The 23463-nt window shown below is 40.4% G+C and overlaps 1 protein-coding gene across 6 annotated transcripts in view; it reads left to right on the forward strand.

Moving 5' to 3' along the window:
• LOC122790739 (solute carrier family 22 member 17-like) overlaps positions 1–23463 on the forward strand; it is a 766774-nt gene that overhangs the window by 608806 nt on the left and 134505 nt on the right. For all 6 annotated transcript variants that reach the window (XM_044058330.1, XM_044058329.1, XM_044058331.1 and 3 more), the window contains one exon: positions 6738–6846. In XM_044058330.1, coding sequence (XP_043914265.1) covers positions 6738–6846 — 109 coding nt within the window. The remainder of the gene's footprint in view (positions 1–6737; positions 6847–23463) is intronic.

The following is a 23463-nucleotide window of genomic DNA, read 5'->3' on the forward strand; positions in this document are numbered from 1 at the left end:
GGTGAGGTACTTTTGGGGTCTTTCCAGTTGCTGCAGGTGTCTGGTAAGGTACATCCCAAAAGGGGCATTTTACTCAATTATGGGCCTGATGAGGGATGAGTAAAGAGGCACGATGACCTCCCCTGATCTAGATGTGAATCCCTTCATGATTAGGTGGGCTATATAAAATGTTTTTCTAACCACTTTGGCCACGTGGTTGTCAAATGAGAGATTGCTATCAACTTGGGTCCCCAGGTCCCTAATTACTTCTTCAGTACTTAATGGATTACCACCTATGTGGTAATTTTTGGCACTTTGTTTTTGCCAAAGGGGATGACTATACACTTTTTGGCGTTTAGCTTGAGGCCATGGCTCTGGCACCAGTTGTCTGTTTCTATGAGGCCCTTTTGAAGGATGCTTGTGTCGGCTGGAGAGTCGATTATGGTGCCCAGTTTGCAGTCATCTGCGAACTTGGTCAGCCACAGTCCTTCCGTGTTGGCCTGTACCTCCGAGAAATATATACCGAACAAGAGAGGTCCCAGGACTGAGCCTTGTGGGATGCCACTTGTAACTGGTTTGGAGTCTGACATGGCTCCAGCAATTCTAACCATGTGGGTTCTGTCCTTGAGCCAGTTTGCAACCCATCTAGTGACATAGGGGTTTATATTTAAGCTGGTGAGCTTATCTATAATGCCCGAGTGGGGTATTGTATCGAAGGCTTTTCTGAGGTCCAGGTAGGCTGTGTGGACCACCTTCCCCTCGTCAGTGGCCTTGGTGACTGTTTCAAAGAAATCAACCAGGTTTAAGAGGCAGGATCTGCCCCTAACAAAGCCGAACTGGATAGGATCCAGTGTCTGTAGGTCCCCAATATCTTTATTTATGAGGTCCATGATGATCCTTTCCATAGCTTTGCAGACCAAGCTAGTCAGGCTTATGGGGCGATAGTTTCCAGGATCCATTGAGGCACCACCTTTGTGGAGAGGGACCACAGTTGCTGTACGCCACTCTTTGGGTACATATCCTGTAGTAAGGCTGAGATTGAACAGTAGTTTTATGTTTGGGTTTAGCTCTTCTTGGAGTTCATGTAGGACGCAGCCCGGGACACCGTCTGGTCCCATTGATGCTCTGTTTTTTGCTTTGGAGAGGGCGGCTCTTACCTGAGCATCTGAGATGTCAGGGGGGCAGCACTCTGCTGTGATAGATATTTGCCCTTTTGGTGGGGAGGGGGGGGAGAAGTTTGCTCTGAACCTGTCAGCTAGGATGTTGGCAATGTCTGTGGGTTCAGTGTATTTTTTGTCATTAGGACTAATTCTGAGCATATCTGGGAATTACCACCCAGGTTCCTAACATAACTAAAGAAAGCCTTGTGATTATCCTTAGTGTTCTGTGCAATTTTTCTCTCGAAGCTGGCCTTAGACGATTTTATGAGTGCCCGTAGTTTTTTGCTAATGCTGATCAGAGATGCCTTCCCTTTTTGGAATTTTGCTCTATCATTTAGTAGCTTCCTCCTTCTATTGTATAGTTTGTTTATGGCTGGGGTCCACCAGACAGGACGTCTACCTTTGGAGGATTGGGTCTTGGTTTTATTTGGGATCGCATGATCCATGCATTCCTGAAGGTGTTCATAGAATGCGTTTATAAAGGATTCTGCGGTCTGGGCCGTATTTTCTACAGGCCCGGGGGCTTTGAAGGATTCCACCTTGGTTTTGAGGAGTGCGAAATTTGCTTTAGAGAAGTTTTTCACTGTGGTTTTCTGGTCAGGGGGTGGGGTCGGGATGTGAATATCCAGTGAGATTAGTTTATGGTCTGATCTTACCAGTGAGGGATACACTTCTGGTCTGGAACATAGAGTCCCCATGTTGGTGATGATCAGGTCCAGTATGTTTTCCCCTCTTGTGGGAGTGGTAACAAGATGTTCCATAGCATTTGAGTTTATAAATTCTAGGAACCTTTGGGCTAGGGTGTTGGAGCTAGAGTAATGCTCCCAGTCTATGTTTGGGTAGTTGAAGTCGCCCAATATAATGGTGTTTGGAGAGACCTTCATATTTTCCAGTGTTCTCAGGAAGGCCAAGTGGGGTTCCTGGGTTAGGGAGGGTGGTCTGTAGCAGGCTATAAACTGGAAGGCAGTTTTACCCACTGCTAGTTTCACATGGATAGTCTCTGATACTTCGTGCTGTGCCACCAACCTGGAGGTGTGGGTATCTTTGACGAACATTGATACTCCCCCCTCCTTTTGTGGGTCGGTCCAAGTTTTGGGGCCAAAAACCATGGTATGAGGTATAACCTGGTAGTGCTGGGGTGCTCTCTGGAGCCTTGAACCAGGTTTCTGTTACTGCACAGATATCGATGTTCTCCATGCTAAGGAGAGTTTCGAGTGCTTGCATCTTGAGGTTTCGACTTCTGGCGTTGAGTAGCATTGCTCTTAGTTTCTTATCCATTGTGTTACCTATGGAGGTGGGTTTGTCTTCTGAGCCTTGCCTAAAAAAGGCACTATGGGGGTAGCAAGAGCCTTTGCCAATATCCGAAAGCCCAGGGGTGACAGGTGCAAGCCGACTCTAGCGAAGCATCATGGCTTGTTGAGCATGTCATCCCAGGCTGACAGGCATTGGATCCCCTTTGAATGACACCAATACTTAAGCCAATTGTTGAAATTGATCATCTTGTCTTCATATTGTGGCATCATTCTTGGTGAGGGTAAGATGCTACTCAAGGTCAGGGTCATACCGACCTGGGCCACATGCTCAGAGAGCTCCTCTATGTCTCTTCATGTAGTCCAGGGAGGTACGTCTCAGGTCATTCACACCAGCATGGACAATGACTGAGTCATATTTGTACTTGCCTTGGAGTGACCTGAGTGCTTGTGTTATGTGGCGGATCCTAGAGCCCGACAGGCAGCTCACCATGACCTTCTCCTTGTTCAGCCTGGTGAGCGGGACGTCATTGTGCCTGACGATAGAGTCACCTATTACAAGTGTATCGGGTGTGTTGTTTAGCCTTAAGGGCTGTGACTGTTCAGCACACTGGCTTTGTAAGCTATGTGTTGCACGTGTTTTGTTTTGGGGTAGCGGTTGCTTGGGTGTCTGCTTTGGAGGTCTCTGCTGCTTAGGCAGATTTTTATTTAGAGCCTCCGAGTATGTTTTTGTGTGTTTGTGTTTGGTTTGCTGTAGTGGTAGGTCTATGTGAGACTGGAATTGTAGTGAGTGTGGTTTCCTTCTCCTCCTGACTGGTTACGCCAGTACTGAGTTGAGAGAGCTTAGCCTCCAATTTGGCTATATGGATGCATCTCTCAAATGTGTTGGAATTTGTTGGGAAGAGGAGAGGGTTGTCTGTGTACATGAGGCAGTTGTAACATTGCCTCAAGATTCCCAGATTCACCAGCTGGACCGGAGAGAAGATTGACAACTGACCTTTGGACATGCTAGAATAGTATTGGGAATTCCTTTATAATTGAAAAAAAGGGCCAATGGGTAACAAGGTGCTCAAGGGGAGTTTGCGAGGGTGTAGTGCTTTTAATTTTTTAGTGCTGACTTGTATAATTGCTTTAGTGAGCAAGTGCCAGGTAACTTAAATGCAATGTGTTACAGGTAACTTAAATGCAAAAACGACAAACAGTAACTTTCTTTTAAGTGAAACAAGGAAATGAGTACAGTAAGCAATGCAGATATCACTAGGGATCCACAGAAGAGCTGAAAAGCCGCGTTTTAGGTGGTATTAGTGTTTCAGGGAAATAACAAGCAAACAAACAACAAGCATACAAACGGAGCTAGATTCAGCAAGCCTCGATCTAGTCTATGCTACAGCAAACAAGGTGTTCCAATTTCAGTAAGAAACAGTTGAAATATGCAGGCACTATAAGCCTTTAACCAGAAATTCCCAGCTCAGAAGGGCAGAGTCCAGCCTCTCCTCCCACAAGAGTGCAGACCACGAACCTTCTTAATGTAAAGTAACTGGCCTGAAGCCCAAGTGCTTAAACCAGAACTAATACAGTTTTAGAATAACAGACACTGAGCCCTCAATCAGCAGTTCCCAACTTAGAAGGATGTAAGCTACCTGTCCTGCCACCACAGTGCAGGCCACAAACCTTCCTAATGTAAAACAACTGGTCTGAAGCCCAAGTGCTTAATCCAAAAGATTTAGAATGATAGTTACACTTCAATCAAGTTACTACCAAGCAGTAATAAATACAATTGAATACTTTGAAGAATGCCTGGATTAGTGCTCAGGTTATACAAACAAAGCTAGATTCAGCAGGCCTGGATCTAGTCTATGCTACAGCAAACAAGGTGTACCAATTTCAGTAAGAAGCAGTTCATATATGCAGGCACTATAAGCCTTTAACCAGAAATTCCCAGCTCAAAAGGGCAGAGTCCAGCCTCTCCTCCCACAAGAGTGCAGACCACGAACCCTTTTAATGTAAAATAACTGGCCTGAAACCCAAGTGCTTAAACCAGAATTAATACACTTTTAGAATAACTGACACTGAGACCTCAATCAGCAGTTCCCAACTTAGAAGGATGTAAGCTACCTGTCCTGCCACTACAGTGCAGACCACAAACCTTCTTAATGTAAAACAACTGGTCTGAAGCCCAAGTGCTTAAACTAAAAGGCTTAGAATGAGTTACACCAAGAAGTAATAAATACAACTGAGTACTTTTAAGATGACGCAAAAGCAAAATAAAATAGGAAGAAACACAAATTGCACATCATTCCCCTCCACTAAGGAGGTAATTGGAAAAGTGTGTCCATAAGCAACTTTTACAATATCTTGCACAGGAACTTTAACCGCAACCAAACATGTTTTTTAACTATTTGATAGTACTAATACAGCTCTACTCTTATTCATTGAAACAGTCAATAAAGCTAGGGATAGTGAAAAAATCATATCTGCTTTATTCCTTGATCTTTCAAAAGCCTTTGATACAGTTAGCCATGCAAAACTTCTAACAGGAATGTTATCATTAGGCTTTAAAACAAATACCTTAAGCTGGTTTCAGTGCTATCTCGAAGACAGATTCCAGTCAGTAAAATGGCAGAATGCTCTGTCCCCCTTTTTCCGTTTAAGTACATATATCCCACAAGGCTTAATCCTTGTGACGCTTACTGTTTAATTTACTTACCATCTCATTCCATACATGCTCACAGCATGCTTCCATTATACAGTATGCTGACAATTCAGTACTTACATGCTCATAAAACGATCCAACTCACCTACAGCGAATCATTTAGGAATCATTCATGGCCACAGGAAAAAAAATGGTTATAAAACCTATCAACTTATTCTTAATCCTAGCAAAACCCAACTACTATTTTCCCCACATCAAAGTTCCACAAAAAAAAAACAAAAAAACTTCAAAATATGTCCCTTCAATTTCACCACTATTAAATTAACCAACCTCTCCAACTAAGCTTTTAGGAATGATAATAGATGACATTTTTAGATTCAGTTATAGCATGCAAAATGCCATAAAAAAACAACACATCAAGAATTAGTCTACTGTGCCAAGCTGGAAACACCTACACCCCTATCTGTAGAATCACACAAAACTTGCTTCTTTCCTATATGGTGTCACAATTCTCACAAATATCCAAAAGTCAAATATTCAAAAACTGGAACAATGTTATAATAAAATTGCCAAATTTGCTACTAGTTCTAAATACCATACCCACATCATTGTACAGCACTAAAAACCCTTAACTAGATAGAACTACCCAGTTACCTAAAATATACTCAGTTCCTCACTGCATATAAGATCACTAACTATCCCGACATGTGTACTGCTCTAATTGTAACCCTACAAAAGTATTCATCCAGTCGCCCCCTGCAGTCAAATAACCAAAAGCAACTTGCTATCTGTAGAACAAACAAATCAGCAGGACACTCCCTTTGCTCATACTCTGATGCCAAAGCTTAGAATTCCCTCCCTTCTTCCAGAAGAACAGCTTCCTCTGTCTAAAAGGCTACCTAAAAAGGAAAGCTCCTGCTCTAAACCAGGATAACCATCTCCTACTGTCCTACTAAAAGCTTAATTCTACTTTTGAACACCTGTCCATGAAAACATTCCTTGCTCTTCAGTTTTATATTTCAACTTTTGTTTTCTTATTTTAATTATTCAAAGCAGGTTTTGTATGTTATCCTAAACAGACTTGCTTAGTTATCAACCTGTGTCTGGAATTAAGGACAAAGGTACACTTTTAAATGTTGATATTTTGAACCAGCAAGCTAAGAGTAAGAAAATTTGAACGAACACACTTTTTCCGAAGTAAAATAAGTCTGTAAACTGTATTGATCACCATTATTTGTTGACTAGAATCTACCATCTTTTCTCAAGTCAGCAATTTTAGAAGATGCAAGGCAAAAATTTGAATCCGAATCAGGGAGTCTTGAGAAGTATGCAAATGTATGTTATTTAGGCTTTTTTTTTTGCACCTCTACTGATGTAAATTTGTGATAAAATGAACAGGAAAAGAGTTTCTCTACTGGTTTTTAGCTGGACTCAAGAACTTATTTCATCTGATATTTGAAAGCAAAAGCCTAAGGGCAGGCTTTCTACATGAGTTTCTGAGCCTGTACTCTTCAAATCGGGAAATTTAAATGTAAATTATGCATGAATTCTTGAAAAATCTGTTGTCACTTTATAAATCCATTTCTGTTGCACATCTTTTGTATTTGATTATTTCTTAGTTTCGGTACTGTAACAGTGTCAGTAACATTGCTTACACCTATGTTTTGTCACTGAATCTTCTCTTTCTTTACACAGAACTTGACACTGCCTATCACTATGAGGGATCCATGTGGCACCACTCCATTACCAAGCTTTTGCAGAGCCGCAACATTTGGAAGAATTTGTTGATACTTGGATTCACCACGTAAGTTGGTGAGGCCTGCGTCTCGGCAGCTGAACAAATGCCCACTCACAAGGCTTTTTAGAAACAGTAGGGTACACAACATGATTTGTAACTTTGGATGCTTGGCAAACAGACTGTTACTAAAATGTCATATTTTGTTTACCCTTCATGCTTATTAGATTGTCATTATGTATTTCTAGAAACAAAACTCCTGAATTAGTCTGTACTTCCTTATAAATGGTAAAAAAAACTTCCTTCATTTTTTTAAATTCATCATTGCATGCTGCTCATCATCAACATTCACAAGTTGGTAGGTAGAGCACAGTTTAGCATTAAGAATATATGCAAGAACCCTACTGCACACAGTTCCTGGGATATTTGCAGTGTTTCTAGACACGCATTTCCTTCTGTGAAAAGTACTGAGAAAAATATAATGCCATTTTGACTGTGTATGTGCATGCCTTGTTGCATTTTTTTTCTTGCCCATTGAATATGCATTTGATTTTATGCTTAAATTTGATATGTGCCTTTTTTGCTGGCTGCAGTATGACTAACATGTATTTCCCCATCTGAAAGATATAATGTCGTTATCACAGAAAGTAAAATAATATGGGGTTGTGCCTGCCATTTGACAGACCTGTGCTTAATACACTTGCATTACATTGCATTTAAAGACTTCCAAGATGGCTGCACACTGAACAGCGGGTTGATTAGAACTTCCCTAGTGTGAAAACTGAGAACTTATTAAAAAAAAGCCACTAAAGGTTACCAATTTGGGTAAACTTCTGTTACTGTCTAGTAATTATAGTGCCTAGATGTCAGCAAAAAAAAAAAAAAACTAGAAAAGTTAAGAGAAAATCAGTAGGAAAAGAAGAAAAAGCTCTGGCCAGGAAGAGCAGATGTTCAGCAAAAAGCAGTTCAGGTTTCAGCTTTAGTACAGGAGATGGCTTCCAGTAAATTGAAGGAAAAAATAAATGCATTCAGGTATATTTAAAATAAGTGAGGAATTACAGGAATATATAAAGCTAAGTGAAAAGGGCTGGAAAAACAGAAAAAAAGCTTTAAGTAACTATTCAGATGAGTTGATAAAACTGCAGAAATCAGAGGCTGAAATGAAGGAAAAAATGGCTGAACACAGGGCTTTTCAAGAAGAAGTTAAAAAAAAACAGATGACAGAATACATAGATAAAGGCAGAGATTTTCTCCTGTACCTGAAATACCGGATGGAATAGATTGCATTAATTTTATGAAAGTACAGATAAGCAGCTGAATTGGTGTTACACAGTAGGATTTGTTAATTCTTTAAATCTGGCCATGAGAAAGCAGACAAGACCAGTGTTAGTAAAGATGCAATTGTACCGGCAAAAAGAGCTGCCCCTGACAAAATAATGCCAGAAGTAAAAATAATTAAATATTTGGGGACACCAGAGTATTTGTGGAAAATGATTAATGTTCATCATTATGATCACTGTTATAGTAACCTATGCATTATGAGTTATATCATACATAGGATATAACAGTCAGTCAGCTTCCAGAGCTTCAGGGCACCTTCCACACACCCAAAACAATAGCTGGCTTGAGCTGAGCTGACTAAAGTCACGTTTGGGCAACAAGCCTTTCCTGCTGCTGAGAAGAGTTGTTTTCTGTGGTCTTTCGAGGATCAGTCAGCTAATGCTGTTCCATTGCTGGGCAGATAAGTTCCTTTCAGAGAAAAAAAACTTCCACTTTACTTTTTATCACAGAAAATTCTTTATGTAAAACAACTTCTTTTATGCCAGGAAAAGGTGTTTTGTTGACTTTCTTTTGACTTTTAAGCACTTTAAAATGGGAGCATCACTTTTATACTTTTGTGGTAAAAAGTTGTTAAAAGTTGTTTAAAACTGTTTTTTTTTTCTGAAGAAAAACTGTTTTACTTTTTGGGGCTGGGATAAGTGTTTGAAGTACTTTTTACTCTTAATTTTTCCCTGGGATTTTTTTTTTTGTTTTACAACTTACCTGTTTATTGACAATTGCTGATAAGTTTTCATGGGAATCAAGTGTCATTTTCGACTTCACCATGGAACAACGTACTAGTTCCTTGGCTGGAAATTCTTCCACATACAAAAATAAAAAATATTGTTAAGCAGCCTTTTGGGGGACTTTACTGATGCCAAATCTGGTTCCTCAAATTACTCTTCTTCTTATCCCTTCAGTGTACTCCCTACAGCCACCATGGACTTAGGGTTAGACTCATCCTCTGAAGTTGTTGGGATTGCCCTTGGCAGGCAAGGGAGAGACAGTCTTATTGTTCCTGGGAGAATGAGAAGGGAATGTGCCTTTGCTTAGCCTGAATGTTGTTTCCACCGCTGGGAAAGTTGTTACTGGCAATTCTGTCTCTCTTTCTTCAGAAATTCCTTTTAAAAAAAACTAAGCTTATGTCCTTTCCTGTATCAATTACTCTGGAGAGGAGTAATTTATTAGGCTTAACTCTGGGTCTAGTGCAAGTTCCTGACCCTTCTTTTAAAGTTGTTTCTGGTAAGAGAAAAAGGGATTCCTCTTTCCCAGAAGAGGTTCAAAAGGTTGAACCAATGGGGGAATGTGAAGGGATGGATGCAGCTTTGTATCCACAGAATTCTGAGGAGTGTGTGTTAATCGAACTGGAAATAAATAAAATAAATAAATAAATATCTGATAATACCTGTGAAGGATGCTGTTTCTCTGAATCTATTTCCATGATAAATCCATTCTTTCAGTGGGAAATCACTGAGGTTTCTCAATCCCTTAGAAATATTATAAATTGTTACAAATGGAGTTTCAAGAATCTTCACATATTCCTCCAGTTCTGTGTTCCGTGGATGATATTTTTGTTACAGCTCACAATTTCACTGACAACTAGTCTGCTGCTTCTAACAAAGCAGATAGATTATATAAAGTTCCTCAGTTTGTTTTTATACAGCAATCCCAGACCTGAATCGTGCCATCCCAAATAGAACCAAGATGCTTTCCTCCATAAAAAGGAAGCCAATCTGGTGGTCCCCTGCCATAAACAAACTTTACAACAAAAAGAAGAAACTGTTTCAGAAAAGAGGAAAATCTGAGGATGCAAAAAACTCCCATACCAGCCTCAGTAAGAAGCTGAAAACCTCCAAAGCTAGTTATGAAAATAAAATTGCCAAAGATTCCAAAGAAAAACCACAAGGCATTCTATAACTGTCAAGAATCTAAATGGCAATGCTCAGATCTGCTCTGAGCTACAACAGAATGACATTAAATATACTGATCCCAAGGATATTGCCAATATCCTGGCAGACCAATTCAGTGTCAACTTCACCCCTCTCTCACCCCCTAAACAGCCCATCTCAATACCGGAAGATTGCCATATTCCAGTAATAATGGCCACACAGGTAAAAGCGCACTCTCCAAAGCTAAGAATACAGCATCCATAGGACCAGATGATCCTGGGCTGTGTATTACATGCACTACAAAATGAACTGGCACCTCACCTAAGTGTCGTGTTTAATCATAGCCTCACCTTATGCTTCATGCCCACTGAGTGGCGCACAGCTACAGTTATATCACTCCACAAGGGGGGGATCCACCTGGATCCTGGGAACTACTGCCTCATCAATCTGACGAGCCTGATCTGCAAGGCCATGGAACTTATAAACAAAGACATTGGCAACTTTCAAACACTGGACCCCACCCAGTTTGGGTTTGTGAAGGGCCGATCTCGTCTCCTGAACCTGACTGACTTCTTCGAATCAGTCTCCAGAGCCATGGACAACGGTAAAGCGGTCCACACAGCCTATCTGGACCTTGCCAAGGCCTTTGACACCATCCCCCACTCTGGAATCATAGATAGACTTACTAAGCTGGGCATTAATCCCTACGTCACTCGATGGGTTGCCAACTGGCTTACTGACAGAACCCACACTGTAAAAGTAGCCGGCTCTAAATCCAGCTCCAGACAATTGTGTACCTCAGGGTTCAGTCCTGGGACCGCTCTTGTTTGGCATCTACTTCTCTGAAGTACAGGCCAACACTAAGGGACTCTGGCTAACAAAGTGTGCAGATGACTGCAAACTGGGAGCCCTTACTGAATCCCCAAATGATGTGGATACTCTACAAAAGGGCCTTACAGAAACAGATGTTTGGTGCCAGAGCCATGGGCTCAAGCTCAATGCCAAGAAATGTATAGTTATCCCCTTTGGGAAAAAACATGTACCTGTGAATTACTACATAGGTGGCAGTACACTAAACACCGAAATTGTGATGAGACTTAGGGACACAGGTGGACAGTGGTCTCACCTTCGATAACCACATCGCCACAACAGTCAGGAAATCCTTCTATGTGGCACACCTCATCACTAAGGGCTTTTCATCCAGAAAAAAAGGAGGCCATTGTCCCACTGTACTCTTCCTCTCATTAGACTCATTATAGAATGCAATGCCCCGTTTGGTATGTACCTCTCAAGACATCTGCAACAACTGGAAAGGCCACAGAAATACCTCACTAAAAAGAATCACAAGTCTAAAGCAGATGCTCTACGCTGACCGCCTTAAAAAACTTCAGCTATACTCACATATTGTCAACTCAGAGGCGATCTCTGCTTAACATACAAGGCCATGTCAAACCCAGAGCTGTTGGACATGCTACACACTTAAAGAAATCCCAATCCCTCAGAGCCACATGCTCCAGGGATCTAAACCTTGTCATCACAATAAACAAAACATGTTGGAGGGATAGGTTTCTGACCAAGAGACTCCCCAGTCTTTGGAATAGACTGCCCATACATGTCAAGCAGAGCGCCTCTTTGGCCCTCTTCAGAAGGAACCTTGACGATTGGATGGGAGAAAGGAAAATCACCCCAGGGATCACGTCAGTCACCCTGCTAGACAGGGGTCCAGGGAAGTAAATAATGTGGGAAGAAATAGCCAGGGAATCGTTATGGCTAGGCTTGTGTAGGCATTAGGGCCGATAGCCTAGTACCAACCTATGAACCTAAGAATTGTCTATTAGCAGAGGCAGATTACATGATAAATGTGCATATGTTTCTAGAAATGTGGTAGTTGAGTACATTTACATTTTTTAAAATTATCTGGGATCAAAGATTGAACCCAACAAGAAAGTGAATTAACCACTGAAAACTCAGATATTTTATGCAACAAAACATACAACATTATAAGACATGGGCAGAGAAAAGAATAGGGACATGATGCACTGTATCAAAATTCCACAAACAATGTGACAGAATGCAAAGCTGGAACTTGCATGATGGTTGTGTAAAATGAATAATGCAAAGAAAAAGATAAGATGGCAATTTATGGTACTCTGTCCTGAGACATGCAAAGCTATCAGATGAATCTGAAATGAAGTACAAAGTAGACAAAGAAATAATATGCAACATAAAAGGATAAAACAAGGTATTGGAAACAAATGAACCTGTTTTTTACAACATAAAAGAAAAGGTTTTGAAAACACTAGCAGAAGATAAAAGAATGCAAGGATTAGAATGAACAAATGTATGGATAACATGACAAAAGAGTCTAAAAGAAGGCAATTATAAAAAAGATTTTGATGGGTGTGTACAGCACTTACATAAGTTATCACATGTGGAATTTTGGTGCATTAATGATCAATAAAAACACTGACTACTACAAAGTTTCCAGAAAATAATGTGAGATATTTAAGCAAACGTCAACTAACACACACAAAAAAACATTGTACTGGGATATTTTGTGAGAAAGAACACACAGCTTTTTCTGAATTTTATCACGAAATACATATCAGCAAGATTCTTTGCCTAAGAGATGCACATGTACTTTGATAAACGTGTAGTATTCCAAACATGGAGATGACTCAACACTGCATGATAATGGCTTTTTTTAAGGCCAACTAGTCGTGGCTCCAAAGTTGATGGGTTGGAGTCATGGACCCCTAAATAAAGCCTTTCATGCTATTTTTATTATGATTTTTGGAATCCCAGGAATTACTGGGATCAAGTTTTGTTCACCAGTATATAGCTGTATAATTAAACAGGTATTTGCCCTTGCAAAACCATGTCATATAATAGAACTTGCAGCTTCTTATAAGCAGTATTTACCCCATTAAGTGATACTGTCCCATAAGTATATTCAGCCTGCAACAAATTAAACATTTTTGAAATGTCAGTAAAATCCATTAAAACAAGACCACCACCCTTACCAGGTCTCATAATTTTAATATTAATATCAATCATTGATTGCTTAAACAATGTTATTTCATCACCAGATAGTTCATATCCAAATTTTAGTTTATTTTTAGTTACTACCTTTCTTATTTCTTGTTCCCATTTTCTTTCAAAAAAGACTGGTTAAACTGGTTAAATCCAATGATGTACTTGGTACATAAGCAAAACCACTCATGAACAAACCGAAAGTATGTTTCGTGTATCAATAAAGAACTTAAATTAAAAATTTTAAAATCATTAACTTCTATTAACACAGTACCTTCAACTGATGATTTTTGTAGAATGTCTTAATCTGTTTAATGCAAGTCTCCCCCCCCCCCCCCCCCCCGTGTTCAGATTGTAATTCTGCTTCCCCTGGTAATTGTTACTCATTGATGTACTCAGTCGTATGTTCTTCCTAGTATCCAATCTGGGAGCAATTCATAATCCTCTTGGAATCGGATCTTACCCTTTGTGTAGACTAGCCATGTTGGCATGGACTATAGCTTTACAGCACAATCTCACTCTTCAAGCACCTTAAATCCTATTACAACAAAATTGTGTGACAGACAAGCTAAGCAGAACCAGGACAGACTCTCACAAATGGAAATGGAATCAAGATTTGATTAGTCTGGGGGGGGGGGTTACCTCAAGTAGATCTTTTAGCCTCCTTTCTAAACCTTCAACTGGCAGAATTGTGTTCCAGGACTATGTGGGGGAAGGCTTGGAAGACAGATGTCTTTTATTTTTCTTTGGACAGGTATGTTCCTGTGTGACTTTCCATTGATTTCATGGGTACTTCTGAAGAATCAAAGGGACTGCCCAAAGATCATTAGGGTGACTTCCTTTCGACTAAGCAGCAAGGGTTTCTCCTTTCTTTTGGAAATGGCCAGAGGCAATTACCACAAGCTTCCTCACAGACTGGATTTACTTATACAAGACTAGGGGGATTTGATACATCTTGACCCTAAACAACTGCATTTGACTGCCTGGATGATAGGGTTTTAATACCTTTTAGGCACCTTTTTTTCTGTGGAAGTAAAGCATGTATTGATGGAGGCAAGAAAGCCTGCTGCTAAAAAATCATGTATTAGCAAATGGAAAAGGTTTTCGAGTTGGTACCAACAGCCAGCACCTACTCTGAGCTAATGTTTCTCTAGTTTTGCAGGAGTTATGTGAGTTAATGTCTCATTACCTATCTTAGTCATGTATCAATATTCTCTTGGCCATTTCAGCATATCTGCCCATGGCTTCCTATCTTTCACTGTAGTCTCATGTCAAAATGTTTTTGAAGGAGGTTCTGCATAAGTAACTTCCCAGAAAACCAGTGACGACTCCTTGATATCTTAATTTTGTGCTAGAAGAGACCAACACTTGCTCCATTTGAACCATCTCAACAGATGACTTGAATGTTCTTAACATTGAAAAGTGTTGGAGTGATTAAGTATCAGTTTTCTGTACTTTCTTGCTGTACTTAACTGTTTTCCGCCTAAATGCAGATTTTCCAGCATTTGTGATTTAAAAGCTTGTTTTTTCACATATTGTACTTATTTGACTGCCTGCACTTTTAAAAAGTTGTTTTTTGTTTAAATAATTTGTTTAACTGTTGTAGGCTACACACTAAAGTGTGATAGCCTTTTCTGATCGTTTGTAGTCATTTAAAGCTGTTTTAAATGTATTTTTTACTGTTTTTGCCTTATCTTTTCCAAAAAAAAAAAAAAATCCTTGTTTCCCGCCTTTCTAAGCTAGTATAGTCCAGTTTTCAGGCTAGTGCTGAATTCAGGGCTGTGATACTAGTTTCTGAGTTGCCCATACCTTACTTGGATAGAAGGAAGTTTCTCTGTTCACCTGTGAGAGAGGGGAGCTTTGAGCAACCTATCTGTCCCTAGAGGAGTGATTCCAGCCCAGAAGTTAGTAGTTTATTGGCCATTTTGGGCTAATTTCTGTCTCTTTCATTTCCCTATTATAAAAACCGCGTTTGCACGGTTTTGTGCACCGGGCAGTGCCAGTTAGCTACAGTTAAATTATTCCCGGCTCCACTAAGTCTCCTCTTCAGCTTTTCCCTTGAAACTAGACTAACTCTCAACCTAAGCACTCAAAAAAGCATCTTACTGCCCAGCACTTGCTCAGACCTAATAGCAAGCACTAATATACCCTGACACTGATTCCCCAGCAGGGCAAGGCTCTTTATTCACCCCTCACCAACCAAGCGACTAAGCAGCTCACCCTACTATTCAGGCATGCCCAAAGGGCAGCTTCATGTGCACCCTCCAGTCCAGCTGGTGAATTCGGATATCCTGAGGCAATGTTACAACTGCCTCATGCACACAGACAACCCTCTCCTCCTACCACAAAACACTAACATATGCGAGAGATGCAGTTATACAGTCAAAGTGGAAGCTAAGCTGTCTCCACCCAAGACTTGAACAGACAGATAGTCAAGAGGAGAAGGTTAACACTTGCACCACAACTCCAGCCGCACATAGACCTACTAAAACAGCACTGGCAACAAATACACATAAATACACAAAGTCATACTTGGAGGCTCTAAATAAAAACCTGCAAAAGCATCAGAAACCTCCAAAGCAGACACCCAAACAACCTGCACTTCCCGTCACAAAGCAGACAACACGTAAAACACAAAATCGGTGTGCCGCACAATCACAGCCCTTAAGGCGAAATAACATACCTAACACACTAGTAATAGGTGACTCTATAGTCAGGCACACTGACGTCTTACTCACTATGCTGGACAAGCAGAAGGTTACTGTTAGCTGCCTGTCGGGAGTCAGAATCCACCACATAACACAAGCACGCGGGTCACTCCAGAACAAGTACAAATATGACTCTGTCATTGTTCATGTTGGTGTGAATGACCTGAGACATACCTCCCTGGACTACATGAAGAGAGACATAGAAGAGTTCTCTGATCATGTAGCCCAGGCTGATATGACCCTGACCCTGAGTAGCATCCTGCCCTCACCAAGAATGATACCTCAGTATAAAAAAAAAATTATCAATTTCAACAATTGGCTAAACTTCTGGTGTCATTCAAAGGGGATCCAGTGTCTGTCAGCCTGGGATGACATGCTCGACAAGCCACGTTGCTTCGCAAGAGACTGCTTGCACCTGTCACCCCTAGGCTTTCGAATACTGGCCAAGGCTCTTGCTGCCCCCATAATGCCTTTTTTAGGCAAGGTTCAGAAGTCAAACCCACCTCTGTAAACAGCACAATTAACAAAAACCTGAGGGTTATGCTACTCAACGCCAGGATATTAAATCTCAAAATGCACGTGCTCGAAGCACTCCTCAGTATGGAGAACGGTGACATCTGTGTAGTAACTGAAACCTGGTTCAAGGCTCCAGAGAGCACCCCAGCACTACCGGGCTACAACTCATACCACATGTTTCGGCCACAGAACACAGACCGAAACACAAAAGGAGGGGGGGTGTATCCATATTCATCAAGGATACCTACACCTCCAGGTTAGTGGTGCAGCATGATACCTCTGAGATCATCCATGTGCAACTAACATCGGGTAAATCTGCAATGCAAATTGTGGCCTGCTACAGATTACTCTACATGACCCAGGACCATCACTCCACCTTTCTGGAGACACTGGAAAACGTGAAGGTCCTACCAAACACACTGATATTGGGCGATTTCAATTACCCTATCATTCACTGGGAAAACTACTAGAGTACAAATTCCCAGGCCCAGCGCTTACTGGAATTCATCAACTCAAATGCCCTGGATCAGCTGGTAAACTCCCCTACCAGAGGTGAAAACATATTGGACCTGGTCATCACCAACATGGGCAACAGGTGTTCCACACCAGAGGTCAACCCGTCACTGGTTAGATCAGACCATAAACTAATCACTCTGGATGTCCACATCCCACCACCACCCCCAACTAAGGAAATCACAGTAAAAAACTTTTCCAAAGCAAACTTCACCTTACTTAAGACAAAGTAAGTTTCACAGCCCCCACACTAAAGAATAATGCTGCCCAAGATGCAGAAACCTTTACAAATGCATGATATGAGCACCTACAAGGATGCATGGATCATGCCATCCCTAGCAAAACCAAAACTCGCTCCTCTAAGAGAAGGAAATCAGTTTGGTGGACCCGTGCAATAAACAGGCTATACAATAGAAGGAGGAAACTAGTTCAGAAAAAAAGCAAATCCCAAGAAAGAAAGACATCCCTGATCAGTATCAGTAAGAAACTGAGGACCCTCATGAAATCATCCAAGGCTAACTTCGAAAGAAAAATAGCCAAGGATTCAAAAGATAACCACAAAGCCTTCTTTAGCTATGTTAAGAATCTAAGTGACAACTCATAGATATGCACTGAACTAGCGCAGAATAGCACAAAATATACTGAACCTACTGATATTGCCAACATCCTGGCAGATAGATTCAGTGCAAACTTCGCCCACCTCTCACCTCCAAAAGGGCCCACAACAATACCGGAAAAGTCTAGTGTCCCAAAAATCACAGACGCACAGATGAAAACAGCCCTTTCAAAAGCCAAAAACACAGCGTCAATGGGACCAGATGGTGTCCCAGGCTGCGTCTTGCATGAACTACAGAACGAACTAACCCCCCCCACCTAAACACGCTGTTCAACCTCAGCCTCTCCACAGGCTAAGTGCCCATTGAATGGCACACAGCAACTGTTATTCCTCTCCACAAAGGAGGGGCCACAACTGACCCTGCTAACTATCGCCCCATAAGCCTGACTAGCCTGGTCTGCAAGGCTATGGAGCGCATCATCATGGAACTCATTAACAAAGACATTGGGAACCTCCAAACACTTGACCTGACCCACTTTGGCTTTGTTAAGGGCAGATCATGCCTACTAAACCTGGTTGACATCTTCGAGACAGTCACCAAGGCCATAGACGAGGGAAAGGTGGTTCACACAGCCTACCTTGACCTCCAAGGCTTTTCACACCATTCCCCACTCTGGTATTGCAGAAAAACTCACCAGCCTGAACATAAACCCCTTCATCACGAGATGTGTTTCCAACTGGCTTACAGACAGAACTCACATGGTAAGAATAGCGGGCTCCAAGTCCGACTCTAAACCAGTCACAAATGGTGTCCCGCAAGGCTCGGTCCTGGGACCCCTACTGTTCGGCATATACTTCTTAGAAGTACAGGCAAACACACAAGGACTATGGCTAACCAAGTTCGCCGATGACTGCAAACTGGGAGCCATAATTGACTCTCTGACTGACACGGACAGCCTCCAAAAGGGCCTTACTGAGACGGACACCTGGTGTCAAAGTCATGGCCTCAAGCTAAATGCCAAAAAATGCATAGTCATCCCGTTTGGGAAAAACAAAACACCCATGAATTACCACATAGGTGGCAGCCCCCTTAATACAGAAGAGGTAAGAGTTCTGGGGACCCAGGTAGACAGTAATCTCTCCCTTGACAATCATATTGCCAAAGTAGTTAGGAAATCCTTCTATGTGGCCCATCTAATTACTAAAGGGTTTGCATCTAGAAATAGAGGTTCTAGTGCCCCTCTACTGCATCGCTCATTAGACCTATCATAGAGTACAATGCCCCATTTGGGATGTACCTCACAAGACACTTCCAGCAGCTGGAAAGACCACAGTAGTACCTCACCAAGAAGATTACTGGTCTCAAACATATGTCCTTTGCAGCCCGACTGAAAAAACTCCGGCTGTACTCAGTGGCATATCGCTTACTCAGAGGTGATCTCTGCCTGACTTACAAAGCCATGTCCAACTCCGAATTGATGGACATGCTCCACCTAAAGAAGTCCAAGTCACTACGAGCCACGCGCTCTAGTGAGCTAAACCTCGCCACAACAATAAATAGAACATGCTGGAGGGATAGATTCCTGTCACAGGGACTCCCCATGCTTTGGAACAAAATTCCAAATTAGATCAGGCAGATCCCCCCACTAACACTCTTCAAGAGAAACCTTTGACGAGTGGATGGGTAACAGAAAATACACCCCTGGGAACACTTCATTGACTCTGTTTGACAGAAGATCAGTTAATCAATCAATGGGGTGGTGAAAGCCGACACACTCTGGCTAGGCTTTTAAATGCCCTCGGGCAGATAGCCTAGTACCTACCTATGAAAATTCATTCTTTCACTTTGTCTCTGTTTTCTGAGTTATTTTGACATCTTAAAATCACTCTGACTGCTTCTTATAGAATTTTAATATGTTTTCTGCAAAATTTCTGTCAGTGGGGCTTGACAAATCAGTGTGAACTAGTAAACGTAAAACAAAGCACCTTTGACTCACAAGTGGCAAAGTGGCAAACACAGCTTTAATAGTCAAAGTCCAACAAACACAAGCACTAGACGTCCACAAGAGCTAGATTAACGTTCACAGTATAAATCCCGTTTTCGTCATCAACTTAATCAGATAACAAAGTGTCTCATTCATCCCCTTTTATACATCCATTAATTAAAGTGTAGCCAGTGAAATTGAAATTCAATTAAAACATAAACATTAATTAATGGATATATTAAAGGGGATGAATGAGACACCTTGTTATCTGATGAAGTTGATGACGAAAATGGGATTTATACTGTGAACGTTAATCTAGACTTGTGGACATCTTGTGCTTGTGTTTGTTGGACTTTGACTATTAAAGCTGTGTTTGCCACTTTGCCACTTTTGAGTCAAAGGTGCTTTGTTTTATGTTTACTAGTTTGTTTTGGCACCATCCGTTTACAAGACATCAGTGTGAACCTATTTTTCTTCAAGCCTTTCTCTTTCCCGTAATCCATTTTAAATCTGCTTTTATATGAGTCATTGGTAGACATAAGGAAGTAGTGGTGTATTCCCATTCAATTAACATGTAATGGGATTAGTGTCAGTCACTGTCATCTTATAATGCTGTCTGTAACAGGACTGCTTCTTTTATTTCTTGAAAGGCCCTCATTTGTGTGAGTCTCTGGGCTTGTTTTATAGTATGCTAAGGAATTATACAGCTGCAACCAAAACAGTTGGTAAATTGCAAGCCTTTGTTCAAACTATCTTTTTGTAGTCCAAGATGAATTGATATCCTCTCTCCGTACACTTTGGTAAATGTGCTGATACTTTACAAGAATTACAAGAAAAAATATTTCTGACTTTTCTCTAAATGTCACAGACCTCTTTGATATTTTACATTTAAGATGACTTGAATGCAGTAGTAAAAACAACAAACATTTAAAGTTTAACATTTCAATACTATGATGCTGCTTTTGTAAATTTGTCAAGAGGTGATAACTGCCTTTGATCCATTGACTGATCTAAATCCTCTGTTGTGCTATGAAAGGCATGGTGACATTGATAGCAGCTGTGGATCAGTGTAAGTTTTCTTTCTCTCTGCAATGGAAAACGGTTTCATATCTTTCTGTATTGTTTACAGCAGCGTGAGCTCCTGACCACAACATTTTCTGTGTGGTATGTCATACAGGTGTAGACAAATTCCTTTGCAACTTATGTGAGAAGTTAAGCTTTAAAAAATAATGAGTGGTCTTTCCCTTCCTTTGATACAAAAGTGAGGAAATTAAAGTTTTATAAAGTACAAGCAGGTTTCAGGTACCTTCACATTACTGGAATCATATTGTAGGGAGAAAAACAACCTAAGAGTTGAGTCGAACTGTAGGAGGAAGTGTTTTCCTTTAAGCCAGTCTATGTATCTCTGTGTCTTTTTTCCAAAACATAAAATAAGAAAGAACGGAAGCTTCATACATTGGATGTCCACAGACAAATCCAGCACTACCTTAGTAGAATGTAATCTTTCATAAGTATTGATCAGCTGTTCATTTCTTTTGAAGGTAAGAAGGAAAGAACAGCTTGTGTCAAAGTAGACTGTTTCCAGGTGGTGTTCTCAGGCTATTACCTTTTGTTATTCCCACCACAACAAAACTGTTCCAGGCAGGGTCAAGGCTTAATCTACTAGAGCCTTGGCTTCATCCATGGCTTTCTGAAAATGGCTGGATTCTAGAAGTATTTAGAAGGAGCAACTTGGTCCTCTGTGCATAATTTTACGAAACACTATAAAGTAGATTTTTTCTCCAGGTCTAGGATAGGCTTTGCTAAGACCATTCTCCAGGGGCTTCTGCACCATTGTTCCTCTTCCAGTTCTTTAAATATCCTCTATAAAGGTGTTTTTTTTCTTTTTCACAAAGTATGTGGTTTTCATGTAAGCTGAGCTTTCTGATTTGTAAAATGTTTAGGTTTAATTTAATTTGTTCTTAGGAATTATATGTACTAAGTATAATAAACTTTTGTTTGCGTTACTTGTGTGCTGAACAGCTGTACATGAACTTCTGATGCAAAGTCAAATGATCTTGCATTCTGATGATGTAATACAGGGGGCAGACAGCTTGTAGTAGGTAAGCATATATTTTGTAGCTTGAAATAGAGTTCAACAAATAAAGTGACACAGCCCATAGCAGTCAATCTCTCACACAGTCAGGAAAGCAGACAATAAATCTGTAAATGACTAAATGCATTTGTATTAAAATAAAAAGTAACAAAAACAGAACATGATTAAGACTTCTAGTAAAATGTAAACTGTTTGACATACAGTTAATAGCATATATAACATTGTAATAAATAGTTGTCTACCATGGAATGATCACTTTTTAGAAGTAAGCTTAGGGGGTGTGAAACACCTCATTTATGCCCTACAGTGAAGTATGTTTGTATGTGTGATACACTGAATAAATTAGCATTGGAAATTAAATTATGCATTGAACTTAAAATATCAAGTGCAATCAGAACACCTACCTTTTCTGAGCCTTATTTTTGTGATTGGCTTGCTCAGCAGTTAGTACATTTGCAGTAAACTCCCCAAGTGTGACCCAAATGATCCCTGTAGAACAGAAAGAAGTTATGTTTTTTACAATCACAGTTATCCTCCATGATCATCCACATCCATACTACTGTCTTCGGGGTTACCCGTCACAAAGTGATGACGGGAATGTGTAAAGTTGCATTTGTGACTCTGAAAAAGGAAGCATCCTTCTTTCTGTTTCATTGTGTACTTAACGGCTGGCCTATTACATATTTAAAAAATATTAAACATAAAATAATTAAAAATAAAATGTAAACAGCTGCATTCTGCAGGATTACCAACGAGGTTAGTAGCAGCCCTAATTGAATATACATACAGTAAGTACACCTCCAAGATCCCCACACCATTCTTACTTCCTTTGCCTTCTTTTTTAGAACCAGTAAATAGTGTCACTGTGTCAGCTAGTGGGGTTAAATGACTTATTCTCCTTTTCTACATGGTGATACTCCCTACAACTGGTTTACTTATAAAAGAGTGCCTGACAATACTGAAGAATACTTAAGGACTAAAGCTTTCTGTTTCACTTTACTCCATGCCACTCAATGACATCAGTGTACCACACACAACCAGAACTTTTTCTTTCGCTGTTGCCCAGTGGCAGGGAATACCTAATTTTAAAAAAAAGTAATCTCCGTGGTATCCCCAAAATCTCAAAACAACCCACTAAACAAGTATAGTGGGTCCAAAAACAAAACAGTATAAGAAACTTCTCTGTGTGGAAGATTTTCAATCCATATGTCTCTAGTTAATCACTGTATATTAATCAGATCAGGCAACAGTAGCAGAAGTAGCGAACTTAAACTCGTCTTAAGTCAAAAAACTAAATAAATAATAAAAATATATATATAATTGTACAGAATTACTAAGTATTCAAAAGTAGTCCAAGGCAGGCAGTCTGTTTCTAGTCGAAAATCCTTTATTAAGCACACAGACAAACGATCCAAGTAAAACAAAAATAGAGTAATAGTTTCCCACAAGCTTTCTAAGGAGATATATATATATATATATATATATATATATATATATATATACTTTTTATCAGGCAAGGGAGTGGTTTATTGTGCTGTAAAACAGTGTTATTGGTACATGTTACATTCACATCCCTTCCCCCATCAGTGTGACATTCCAGCTGGTCATGCCTTATTTAGTAGCTGTCATAATAATATAACCCTTGCGTACATTAAATAAAATTTATAATGATGTTGTGCCTCTTATTTAACCAGATTATTAAGTATAACTGGTATAGCAATGGGGATTGCCATGGCTCCCAGGATACCTAACATAGCCCTGGGCCAGTAAGTGGGAGGAGGACTTTGTGTTAAACAGCACAGACTACGTGCAGCATATCATACTCTATTTACGTTTTATTGATGGCATCTTTATTGTGTGGGAAGGTGACACCTTACAGCTTGGAGATTTTATCACTTACCTCAGTCAAACAACCCCCTTAATGAAGTTTACCTCTTCCCGTAGCTATACTTCAACCACTTTCTTAGATATGCAGATTTCCAAGGACACCAGCAATAACAGAATCACCAGTGATCTATTCAGAAAACCAACAAGGGTTAACTTATTACTTCACAGTAAAAGTCTACATCCT

Source organism: Protopterus annectens, chromosome 16.part0 (assembly GCF_019279795.1).
Source record: "Protopterus annectens isolate FY-2018-M chromosome 16.part0, PAN1.0, whole genome shotgun sequence".
Lineage (NCBI taxonomy): Eukaryota > Metazoa > Chordata > Ceratodontiformes > Protopteridae > Protopterus > Protopterus annectens.